We start from the raw sequence: 12,301 nt of genomic DNA on the forward strand, positions 1-12,301 counted from the left end.
GTATCACGGCTGGACTCCGGTCGTGACTTCACGCACAGTTTGTGCCGAGCCTCAGCTACTTTTGATCCTTTACTACAGATGGCGGTAGTTGCCTGCTCGGTCGACTCGGTGTAAGGTAGCCAAGATTAAACGTGTGGATACAGTCTGCTGTTTCCAGCATGCTCGGCAGTGGCCAGCACACTGGCAGATACATCATGTTGGAGACGCTAGGATCGCTAAAATTTTGCCCTCTGTATAGTACAGCGCAATTAATGTGGCCCGTAGCAGTGCAGCAAGCAAGCGCACTTCGTTGTTTGTCAAAGGCACAAACTCGGCATGCTCGCTTCAGTGAAGCTGAATTGTATGCCAGCATGCTGCCGGTCAGCCAAGCTAGCGCACGATGCACTCAGCTTCAGTAGCTCCGGCTTGAGATAGGACACATTCTATTCCCGCGACAGGCACTCCAGACTATAGTGCCCAATTTCTGCTGACGTAGCATAACTGCACCGCGTGTGTATCGCATCTGTGTTATGCCGAACTATATCTGCGCCTTTAGCTTAGTCACCCCACGCACTCATCTCCGAGGGTAGATGGAATGCATCAAGGCTCTGCTCGTTGAACATAGACTGCGTAGACACAATCAGGTTGACTCAAAAAAGAATGCTTTGTGTTAAAAGCACATCGAGGGTGTGCAATGGCATGCACACAACGCACAAAGCAGCTAGCAGAGTATACTAACTCAGTGGCTAGCAGACATGTGGGATCTGTTCGCTGATACACGGGAATAGTACAAGCAAGGGAAGCAAACGACATGGGCACTGGGTCTCAATAGTCTAAGTCGTAGATCACTTCCAGCGAGTGGTAATGGCGGTGCTTTTTTTGTTTCAGTTTCACCATGAAAGACATCAATGTTCGCAAGCATTTTGTAATGCACTCACTCGCATTTCGAGTGTAAAATTTGGCCCTGAGACTACTGTTTTGTCTAAATTATATGAAACTGGGCTTTTAAGTGGTCTAAAATTTTTTTGCAGTTGACCTTTAAGAGGAAGCATTGGGGAGGTTTCGATTACGTTTATTTTACTCCTATGGAAAGCAAATTTTTTATTTCGGCTGTCGAAACTTTTAGAAATATGTTTGGAAAATTGCCTAATTTAAGAAACTCAACTAGTATCAAATTTGTAACTCGGAATCTCAGTAATGAAAAATTATATAACAATTAAGTAAACTGCACCTAATATTACAGCTAAAGCAGACAAAATTGATGTAGTATACACCACTTCAAAATATACCACTACTAATTTGCGAGTAGAACTTTTGCAAGACCTTCATAAACATTGTATCAAATTTATTTAAGTTATAAATTTATTTATAAAATTTGCCTGCTTCAGATGCTCTAACAGATGCACCTTACAGAACTGCAATATCTGTTTCTGGTGCAGAGTTATGGACATGTAAACTTTGTGCTTCTATATTATATAAGCCTACTATTTTTCAGCAACTTTTTTAAGACATTCCAGGCTCTAAAGAAAGAGTCTAAATAAGAATTCTGCTTGCTAGAGTCATCAGAAATTAACATTCTCTTTCAAATGCAACAAATTTAATTCAAATCGGTTCAGCGGTTGTCTCATGAGAGCATTTCTGTATTTTACATGTACAGTTGAAGCTCGAAATAACGAAATTCTCGATATAACGAAGAGCTTGACATTTTATAACTTTTTGTCCATAGAACACCATGTGTTTTGAACCTCAATATAACAAAGTTATGAACAATTTCAATATTGGCGGCGAGCTTCACCACTGGAAAAGCTGGCGCCACCGTTGGCATGACGTGGCATGAGGGATCACGTGGACACAGTGGCCGTGTCGGCTGCTTCGGAAGCGCTGAAGCGAGCTAAAAACGAAAGTCCCACCTGCGCTGCGGTTCTGGTTAAGTGGTGAGGCTTTACCGCCTTGGGTGTCAACTTGACAACATCTGAAACTACTATAACAGGTAGTGGCTGCCTTTGGAGGTGTGCAGCATGGTAGGATACTGCTCAATGCCGCAGTGCCGGACGTACGCAACGGAGCTTGGTGTCAGCCTTATTCATACATAGCCGCAGGGCAAGGAGCTGTGTGAAGCTTGGCTGGCAAAACTTAAAACTGGCAGACAGCCATCGGTTACAACTCGGGTCCGCAGCAAGCACAAACACGAGGAAGATTTCTGCTACGGCGCCAGGACTGCGCGATGTTCGGTGAGTAGCAGAAAACGCGCACCGAGACGCTCGCCGGCGCCCGCTGCCAGCTAATGTCATGACGGTTTGGGCTATGAACTTGTTGATACTAGACTCTGGCAAGTTCACTGGAACGGAAAGGGAGCGGTAAGACGCACATTAAAGAAAGGCATGGCATATGGTCATATTTGTGTTAAGAATTAATGCACTGGATTACAAAAAAGAAGCAGAGGGAAATGGCACACTGAGAAGACCGACAAACATACAGTGCCACGCAACTTAAGAAATAATATTGACACATCCAAGAATTTAGAAGACAAAAAAAGATTGAATCGCCGCGACGGCACATCACAGTCGCCGTAGGCGTCGAAGTCTCTATAACGAAATTATTTTTTTACAGTTCTGATAGCGTCCACGCAACAATAGTTGCTAGTGTACTGTCAAATGCTCATATGCTGCAGTCTAAAGCTTATGGCAGGGTGCGAAAACGCGCTCACAGCGAAAGCAAAACATTGTGTGCGGACACGCATGCAGACGTGCAGTCTGTCGCTGTGAAGCCGTGCGATCACTGCATTGAGGCTTCATTCTGTTATGCTCCATGTGGTTATACAGACAGCCTACTATAAGAACGTATTTCACATAGTTTACTTTCAGCGTTTGCCTACCTTTCACGCAAGAAGCTGGTTCGCGAGACTCCATCGCGTCGACCGCGGGTAGTGGCATTCGCTGTACGTATTCGGTAAAGAAATAGCATCTGTAAACGATTCTGTGCTTTCAGTTTGCCCAAGATTAGTATATTGACAGTCAAAAACTTCCATCGTTTTGAGAATACCTACATAAATGCCCAGGAGGGCTGCCGCATGATGTTCTTATTGAGCGCCGTAAGCGAACCTATGAGGAGCGCGCTGCGTGATCACTCATATTACGCAATGCAGGCGCTTCCGACAGATGGCGACTCCGTAGCTCCTCGCCCCCAATAATGAAATTTCCCTGCTGCCGCAAAGGAATACAGAGACCATAAATAGACATTTCCGTGGGCACAGATGGCCAAATGGCTGAATTACATGTGGATGCTTGTGAAAGCACCTCTCCAATTGTGCGCTGCACAATTGAGAGCAATCGTGGAAACGAAGCAGCATGATGTTCCGTACGAAGTCCCAGTGTGATGAGAGCCTATCGCGCTTCGCATGCTGCATGCTTTGGGTACGAGAGAAAGCGTGCGAGGGTGACCAGAGGAAAATGGTGGCTCGATGGGTGCTGTCTGCCCGCATGACAAAGGGAGCGACCTCCCAATAACGCGATCAAGCACGCAAAAGAGGAGGGGGGGGGGGGGCATGCTGGCGCACATCTCCTTTTCTAAGGCAACTGCGGCTTCGCATGGCTGTAGAGGTAATCTGCTGCGTGTGTAAGCAAAGACTGGGCGAGCTGAGATGGTATGGCATCATGTGCTGCTTTCACGTGTGTTTAGTGCTGGAGATTGCGTAATCTTGAGTTTCGAATACACATTACAGCGAGAGGCCGATGAAGCATTTGCTCCCCACTGCTAGCACTCTTTATCACAGCATCATCCTGCGGGCGGCTCTATCAGCCGCGGGGGCGGAGTGGACGCAAAAGTGTGGCTGGCTTCACTTCGTACCACCAATAAGAAGATATTGTCAACACGGTATGAAACCGTATCATTCGTCACCAACTCTCAAATTCCATAAATTTTTTTTTTGTATCATTCAAATTTGCTTTGTCCGATTGTCCGATAACATAGAAAATTCTGCAGCCCCTCCCATGCAACAAATTATATATCGGTAACTGTACTTATTTCCTTAAAGGATAGAATTTCAATATAATGGAATTTCAATACAGTTAAACCTTGGTATAATGAAGTCGGTAAAACCGGCAATTTGCTTCATTATATCAAAATTTCGTTATAAAAATTCGACCTTTTAATGCAAAGATGTACAGTCGCCAATGCACTTTTCTTACGCAGAAAGGGGCCGCAAAATTTCCCAAATTATTGGGCAATCGAAAAAAGCAAATTTGATGAGAAACAAATTTTTGTCGAATTTGACAGTCGGCGATGAAAGATATGGTTTTATGTTGCGTCAACGATATCTTCACATCATTGGTATGACACAAAGCCAGCCACACTTTTGTATTCACTCCACCACTGCGGCTGACAGGGTTGCCTGCAGCAGGGAGCACTGCCTCTCACTTCAACACGTCTCTGAAACTCGAGATTATGCAAACTCCAGTACCGAATGCCTGGGAAGGCAGTACACGTGATGCCATGCCATCTCGGCACACCCACTCTTTACACATGCAACAGATTACTTCTAAAACAGCGCACGTGGGTTGAGTATGCGCTCAGCCATGCGCAACCATGGCTGCACTAGAAAAGAAGAAGCACGCCAACTTGCCACACACTGGTGCCTGATCAGGTTACCACGAGCTCACTCCCTTTCACCTTCACCATGGGAAGAGGGCGCTCATCAAGCCACTATTCTTCTCAGCTCACCCTCATGCTCAAAGCATACAGTGCACAAGGCGCAATGGGATCTTATTGCCCTTGTACTTTATACAGAACATGAAGCTCCACCACTTCTTGGTTGCTCTTGGTCACACGGCGTGCAATTTGAGAGGTGTGTTTACAAGTAGCCGCTTGTAATTTAACCATTTGACCATCTGCATCTGCGGAAGGTTCCATTTATTGTCTCGATATTCCTTCACAGCGGCAGTGAAATTTTGTTATATTGAAATCATGTATAAACATGCTTCGTTATACTGAGGTTCTATATACATGATGTCTTATGAACGAAAAGTTGAAGAAAGTTGACTACTTCGTTATACAGTCCAACCCATTTAAAATGAACTCTATATGTAGCTGCACGAAAAGTGGTCATTATGTTAGTTCATTATATATAGACTCACTCTTAAAATGCTCAAAAATTAACATTGAACCTGGCGTCAGCAGTTACAATTTGGCAGTGCTTAGATCTGAAAACCAGATTCTCTGATTCATTTTCGTTCCCGGTGCATACCCACACCTAGCTACAAACGTCCGTTAGAAACATCCATCTAAAGAATGAAATGGGGTGTTGTATGGCTCTTTCAAATCGGCGCCCGGTTTCGATCCCCTATCATTTTGAAACTGCAAGCACAGCCACCATTGTTTGAGAGCTTGCGATATGTTTTATTGCCAGAGGGACATGACTGCATTCTGCACAAGAGAGCAAAGCGTGCTACTTGGCCAGAAGTTTAAACTTTGGAAACTACTGTGGCATGCTGCCATTCTGCAAAGGTTTCGGACATCATGGTGTCAGCATTACAGCTGCGCGTCAGCTGCACAAGAGCCATAAAACGACATCATCTATGCCGCTTCGGGTGAAAAAAAATGTTACGTTCGAAAAGGAAAGCGTCACCGCGAATCATTATCAGTAATCGGTAGCACGTAAACAAAGCGTCGCTAAACCGTGATCTCACAACGGTGTATTAACCAGCAGTTCTTCGCAACACTGCGTGGTGGCAGCATGTTACGTAGCTTTGTCGTCGACTGGCCACATCAACGGGAACGCTTGAGCAGCCGTTGTTCCCATGATGGAAGGGCATAGAGAGTTGTTTCAAGTCACTGGAACAGGCGTAACGCACGTGGTGCCATGCGGACAATGACGCAAAAAACGAGAGCGGCACCGTCGTGGCATCCAATTTCGCAACGGCGCACACACCAGTACACGCCCCACACCATGTTGTTTATGCTGTATGCCTTGTCCCTGGAGGTGTGCCTTTAAAGTGCGTCACCTTCTTTGTGGCTTCCGAAATATGGACGCAATGGCCACTCGCTCATCTTGAAGGCTGCATCATCGTTGCAGATGGACTGCGGTGGGGCACACACATTTCCGTGCTTTGGTACTTCGCGCGTGCCCTCTTTTTGCCATGATTGGGTTCAAAGCATTCATTCCAACAGTACGCCAATTTAAAGAATGTTCGTTATATGTGGAAGCAGTTTCAATAGGCAGGGTTGGAAAATCGTAAATGCACTGAAATGTGATCGTTATAACTCACGGATTGTTATATCTGGGTTATTTATAAGTGGGTTCGACTGTATGGGAATTTCGTGATACTGAAGTCTGTTATACCGAGGTTTAACTGTATAACGAAGCAAATTGCTTATTTTATTGACTTCGTTATATCGAGGTTTCACTGTACTAGACTAATGTCAAAGACAACACGCAATATGCAGTGTTACACAGTACCTTACACAGTGCACATGTAATGAGAATCTGCCCTAAAGCATGCAATGGACAGTGCTGTTGTCGAGTGATGAATGTTTTGCAAAGCTGTCCAGGCAGCCGAGAGATACAGAGGGAAAGGTGGAAAAGCAGCTGACACTTGATTCCACAGTCCCACAATAATGCAGCAAAGCAGGTCACCTCGAAATCTCTCAGCAGCATCCCGTTGTGCAGCATCTTTTGCACTTGTTGTCTTGTCGACAGTTTCACGCAGTTCAGCCACCAGATGGTTCAGCTGTTCCCGCTCCTCGTCGTGTGATCGGCGAACATCCGAGGCCTGTCGGGTGGCTGTCATAATTTCAGCCTCCACTGCACAAATGACAGGAATGGCAGCTGCAGCAACAGCACAGCTTTCACAATGGCTGCATCTATTCCCTCGAAAGTCGTGAAATGGCGTTTGCCATTCATTAACTTTTTATAAACCGAGGCCAACATAAGCACACCTGCCGTGGCATATTAACTCAACATATTAAATATGGATTCCTGTATTTATGGAGAAATCCAGAGATTGCAGCTTCCTGTAAGATTGCAACAGGCACATGTAGAGAAGCCCACAGTGTATGCGCTCTTAAGTGACTCAATGAACAAGCACGACATTGAGCAGCTGCTTGTCAATAGAGTCGGGACACTCACACTTTTCAATCCTGAGGCAAGCCTGTTCAAGTTGTCCCTGCAACTGTGTTGCATGGTTGCCTGCCTGCCTCCGCTGCTCTTGCAAGCTCCGCTCCTGTTCGACCAAACGCACAAAGGCTTCCCTGTAAGATACAGAGTGCATGATCAATTACCATAGCAGCTACGTATTAGTACAGCCGAACCTAGTTCTAAACAATGCCCATCAGACATGAAAACACCTTTGATATACACGCAAATATCAGCAAAAAGAAAATTGTGATCACGTCTATGAACAAAATGCAAATGGGGTGCCTTTGACAGGCCAGCAAAGGATCTCCCCTGCAGATGACCTGTCAACTTGCCGTGTCATTATGAGGCACGAAAACCACAATAAAGTACATGCACGCACTCTGCATCTCCATGAATATGCAACCGTGACACTGGTGTTATCACACAGGATCGGCACGTTTGATTGCCAACTGTGGTCCAACCAAGACAAACAACTGGTCGAAACGTTCATGCTGTTGACAGACTTTTCGTACATGGAGGGTACAACACACTAATTCATACTTGCCACTACGACTGCCGGTTTATCCATGCTCCTTATCCTGTACATTTGATCCCACGCACGATCACCGATAGTTTACGAGTGCAAACATGCCGAGGATGAGCTTACCGCTACGTCATCACCAGCCGTTCTGCCAGCCACACTGCTTAGGCAGCTAAGCCTAACCAGCGCCACTTCCCCGGGTGTTAGCAACCAAAGTTGTGGTTTTAAGCCAGTCGACCTGACGGCAACTTTGTTCGTGGCTGCAGTGTTTGCGGTATCACTAGCACGGTTAATGCCTTAAACGTTGCGTGGCGTCTAAAATTTCGGTCATTTTTCTAGTGCTAGTGGTAGGTGGTGGTGACCACGCTGTAAGAACATAACACGCGTATAAACTGTGCAGCACCGTCGAGGAGATAGCTTCTCCGTAACTTGCTCTAGTTCCTGGTGCGCAGTCGGCAGAAGCCGCAAGTTTAAAGTTCAGGTCCCGAGGGGGCCTATTTTTTTTATTTTGGGCTAATGGAAAAATAAGAGCACATAGTCGTCTTGCCCACGCTTTCCAAGCAATGTGTCGAGCTTTTTAGCACATAATGGGGAAAAAATTAGGGTTGTTCCGATCTCGAATATAACCAAATCGAATAATTAACGTTGAAATCATTCAATTTGTGAATCAGATATCTACTATTTGATTTCTCGAATATTCAATATATTCAATATGGAGACCCACACAGTGCCACATGTCGCATGAGACGCAGAGCCCCTTCTACTGAATGACGCCCAGGCTAGCGCTTAAATTGGTTTTCGGCGCAAAAGAAGTGTCGAGCGCGCCGTGGTTGGGCTGCCCCGGCAAATGAAGTTGTGGACTTTGTCACTGCAAGCGCTCCCTAGCGCCCGATGATGGCTCAACGTCGGCCTGTGCACACAGCGTCTGAACACCGCAATTCGCACAATGGCGCAACGTCTGCTGTGGCCACCTCTATCAGCACAAGGTTCATCCAGGTCGACAGGACTGATCAATATGATAACATGACGCAAACTGAGGGAACGGCAACACTACCAGTGCATGTTTCATACAATGCGAAGGCATGTGTAAAGATTAGGCCGATTAACCACCAATAAGCACACGGATCGTGTTCAATAGGTGGTGACGAACTCCTTGCCACTTCAAGAGCCGTCAATCTAACCTGCACACGCGATCTCCGAGACCGAACACAGCTGTTGAGCATCTTGTACGAACATATTAGTGGCAAGCGTTCTACGATGGTTTGCGTCCCGTTACCACATCGGCCAGCTGCAAATTTGCAGTGAACGCTGCCTAGGCCATTAGACCTAATTGGCACAGTTTCATCTGGCATCTGCGACTAAAGCTACGGTTTGGTGCCAAATCGACTCAGTTGTATTCGGAGCAACCGCGTAGCACTCAAAAAGCCAACAAACCGCCTCGCAAACACAAGTGTATGAGGGTTGCAATGTGGGCTTGTGGGCGCTACCATACTCCCCTACAAGTGTATGGACGTACACTTTCAAGTGTACTTCCAAGTGTACGGAAGTTGTTCACGGCCATCATCATTGCACATACCGTATGACGGCCGCTTTTTACCGACGACGTTCGTAGACAGGCATCGGTGTCTTGTTGTGGCTTTGAGCAACCAGCCTCAAGACTAGCTTTGAATCCACACTGCAGGCACGTGTCATCACCAGGTTGCATGCATTTGCGTGGAGGACGGATGATTGAAAGAAACAAGGTGGGGGGGGCATCGCGCAAACTCGTCATCACCCTCTAGGTTTCAGAATCCTTGACAGGTGGCAAATGAAAACGCGTGGACAGCACCTGTTGTTTACCATCAGCGCTGTTACGCGTGGATCAGTGATTGAGTCACATGATGCCTGGTTATTTCATTTGTAGCACAGATTGGCCTTACGATAGCCCCCCTGCCACAGTGTTGGGCCAGCCCTTTTGTATTTTGGAGAAAAGTGGCAAGCAACACTTTTTGTATAATAAATAAAAGATTGCTGCAAAACTGAAGTCCACTATTAAACAATATTAAAGGGTCACTAAAGGCAAATACTAAGTCGACGTGGACTGTTTAAATACCTTTCCAGAAACCTCGCGACGCTAGTTTCATGCCAAGAAATTACTTAGTTTACGAGAAAATTGTATCTGAAGGATCTAAATACGTTTTTCGAAATTCAAATCTCCCGCCACCCAACCCGGGGAGTAGTGAAGTTGCATACGCCATCACCGCTCTTTGCTGCCATCGGCGAGTAAAACTCCGCCTGACAGACGGGGGCACAGAGCCAAGACAGTCCTGCATTCACCTCAATTTCTCGATTGTTAAGGCTCTGTTCATGATAACATTGACGCCTTAGAGATTCTCAAGCAGTACTCTATCACTTAGGTTTACTTAGTATTTGCCTTTACTGTCCCTTTAAGTACAAATGAACGTCACTAATTCCTTGTTTCAGAGGAAAAAAAGCACTTGATTCAGTAAAGTTCTTGTTTGGTCTAGCTGGTGTATTCTAAAACACATAACAGGGCAGCACAAAAAAAAAAAATACAAGGACGAAGAAAGGTACGTACACAGGATGGGCACAAACTTCCAACCGTATTTCAGAACATGAGATCGGGCCAATATAAATACATACCGTATTTATTCGAATCCAGGCCGATAGTCTTTTTCAAATAATCATTTTCCAAACTGTAGGGTCAGCTTAGATTCAAGGATCTTAAGAAACGTGCCAGTTTTTCATTGAAACTGCTAAGTATGGTGCACAGCTAGCGCCATCTAGAAAAGTCAGTATCGCAGCCGCTACTAGCCGTGGCAGTAGCAAACCGTACACAAGCAAGGTCGCCATTTTGACCTGTGTCGTGTCGGCCGTATCGGTGTGCGGCGTGGTGTCATTGCGATGGCACCAAGCAGGAGATGCCACTACAGTGCCGCTTTCAAGTGAAAAGTTGTGATAGCCGCAGAGGCATCGTTGAACCTTCAAGCCGGGCGGGACTTCGGCGTCGACTTGAAAAACGTCCGTCGTTGGAGGGGACAACGACAGCAGCTTTTTGCGTGCACCGCAACAAGGATGGCATTTAGCGGACCAAAGAAACACCGTCACCACGAAGTGGAGACAGTTTTGGCCGACTTTGTTCAGACGCAGAGAGCAGCTGCCCTTCCAGTGACAACAGAAGTGCTCCAAGCGAAAGCTAGGGAACTTTCGAGGAAGCAAGGCCTAATGCCAAAGGATTTCAAAGCCAGCCGGGGTGGCTTCAGAAATTCATGAAGCACTTGAACGTAGACAAGATACAGAAAACTGGCTTGACTCAGAGAATAACACTTTGCATTGAAAGAACATAGTTGGCGCACAATGGCGTCGGCGCAGCACACGAGGCAGCTAGCAGAGTATACGAACTCTGTGGCTAGCAAACATGTGGCACCTTTTTACTGATACAAGGGTATGGTACGGGCAAAAGAAGCAGACGACTCTGGCGCTAGTTCTCTAATATCCAAGTCATGCATCACTTCCGCTGAGTGTTATTGGTGGTGTTCTTTCTTTTTTTCAGTTTCAGTATGAAGAATGTCAATTTTGGTGAACGTCATTTTCAATGTCGTCGACGACGACATCACTTTCATGAATGAATTTATAGGTCCAAACAATCTGCACAATTCTGCTGTCCGTCAGTCCACCGCTTGCTTCAACTGTGCTGTACATGGCGAAGTGCTGTTCAATATGGACATCACCGACAGTGGCACCAAAACTACTGCCGTCAAGCTCACTTGCTTGAGCTTCCCTTGGCGGACAAAGAGAAGTATGCCCTGAAGAAGTTAACACGTAACCACAAGCCTTGGAAGAATCTGGTGATGGTACTTCTTTCAGACGACCCCAAGCCTGCCCTAGCATGTGGATGGTCGTGAGTACTCACCTTGTACTGTGAGTTGTCCATGCACAAAATCATGCATTTAAGCAGCTGCTGCCTGTACAGGACCGTTATATTTTTTTGTTATGCCTTGTCCGTGGGCTCCAACCCCGACATTGCATTTGGAGGCAAGTATGCTAGATGGATGGCACTTATAGGGACAGTACATTCATGTGGGCACAGCACTGGTCCACAAGGAACACCTTGCGGTTCAATTATGCAAACTTGTGATCCAGTTTCATGATCCAATCCCTGCAAATATCCGACATCATTCCCGCCATACCGTTCGATGCATAGATCACAGGAAGTGTCTTCGCGCCTTTAAGACATTTAGGCTTAGTGGCCTCCCCAATCGCAAACAGGCGACATCGCTCAGTCCCAGTCATATTTGCTGCAATCATGAGTGATACCCTTTCTTTGCTCTGTTTGCCACCAGCACAGTCGTCGTCTTCAAATGTTAAGTTTTCTCTGGTAGCAGAAAACGAAAAAATGCAGGCTCGTCTGCATTAAAGACGCCTTCTAGTTGACAGTCATCCAGGCACAGTTGCTTTTCATTGATTCGACCCTGATATCGATGAAACTGATTTAATTTATCCAGTGGGCCGAATCAAACAAGATGCAGAAAAAAACGGCAGAACACACCACTGATTCATCTACCTGTATTTGACTTTAACACACCCCAAACCAAATGCATGCCTTTTTTCTATGTATTCAAACTAGAAAGCAAACATAGAAATGACATTAAAACTCTTAAACAGAGTAG

The 12,301-nt window shown here is 46.0% G+C and overlaps 1 protein-coding gene across 2 annotated transcripts in view; it reads right to left on the reverse strand.

The window, feature by feature from the left end:
* Positions 1–12,301, reverse strand: part of LOC126539892 (uncharacterized) — a 242,735-nt gene that overhangs the window by 174,617 nt on the left and 55,817 nt on the right. For both annotated transcript variants that reach the window (XM_050186702.2, XM_050186704.2), the window contains exons 5-6: positions 7,103–7,224; positions 6,611–6,778 (exon numbers count right to left, since the gene is read on the reverse strand). In XM_050186702.2, coding sequence (XP_050042659.1) covers positions 6,611–6,778; positions 7,103–7,224 — 290 coding nt within the window. The remainder of the gene's footprint in view (positions 1–6,610; positions 6,779–7,102; positions 7,225–12,301) is intronic.

The sequence above is a fragment of the Dermacentor andersoni genome, chromosome 2 (assembly GCF_023375885.2).
Source record: "Dermacentor andersoni chromosome 2, qqDerAnde1_hic_scaffold, whole genome shotgun sequence".
Classification (NCBI taxonomy): Eukaryota; Metazoa; Arthropoda; class Arachnida; order Ixodida; family Ixodidae; genus Dermacentor; species Dermacentor andersoni.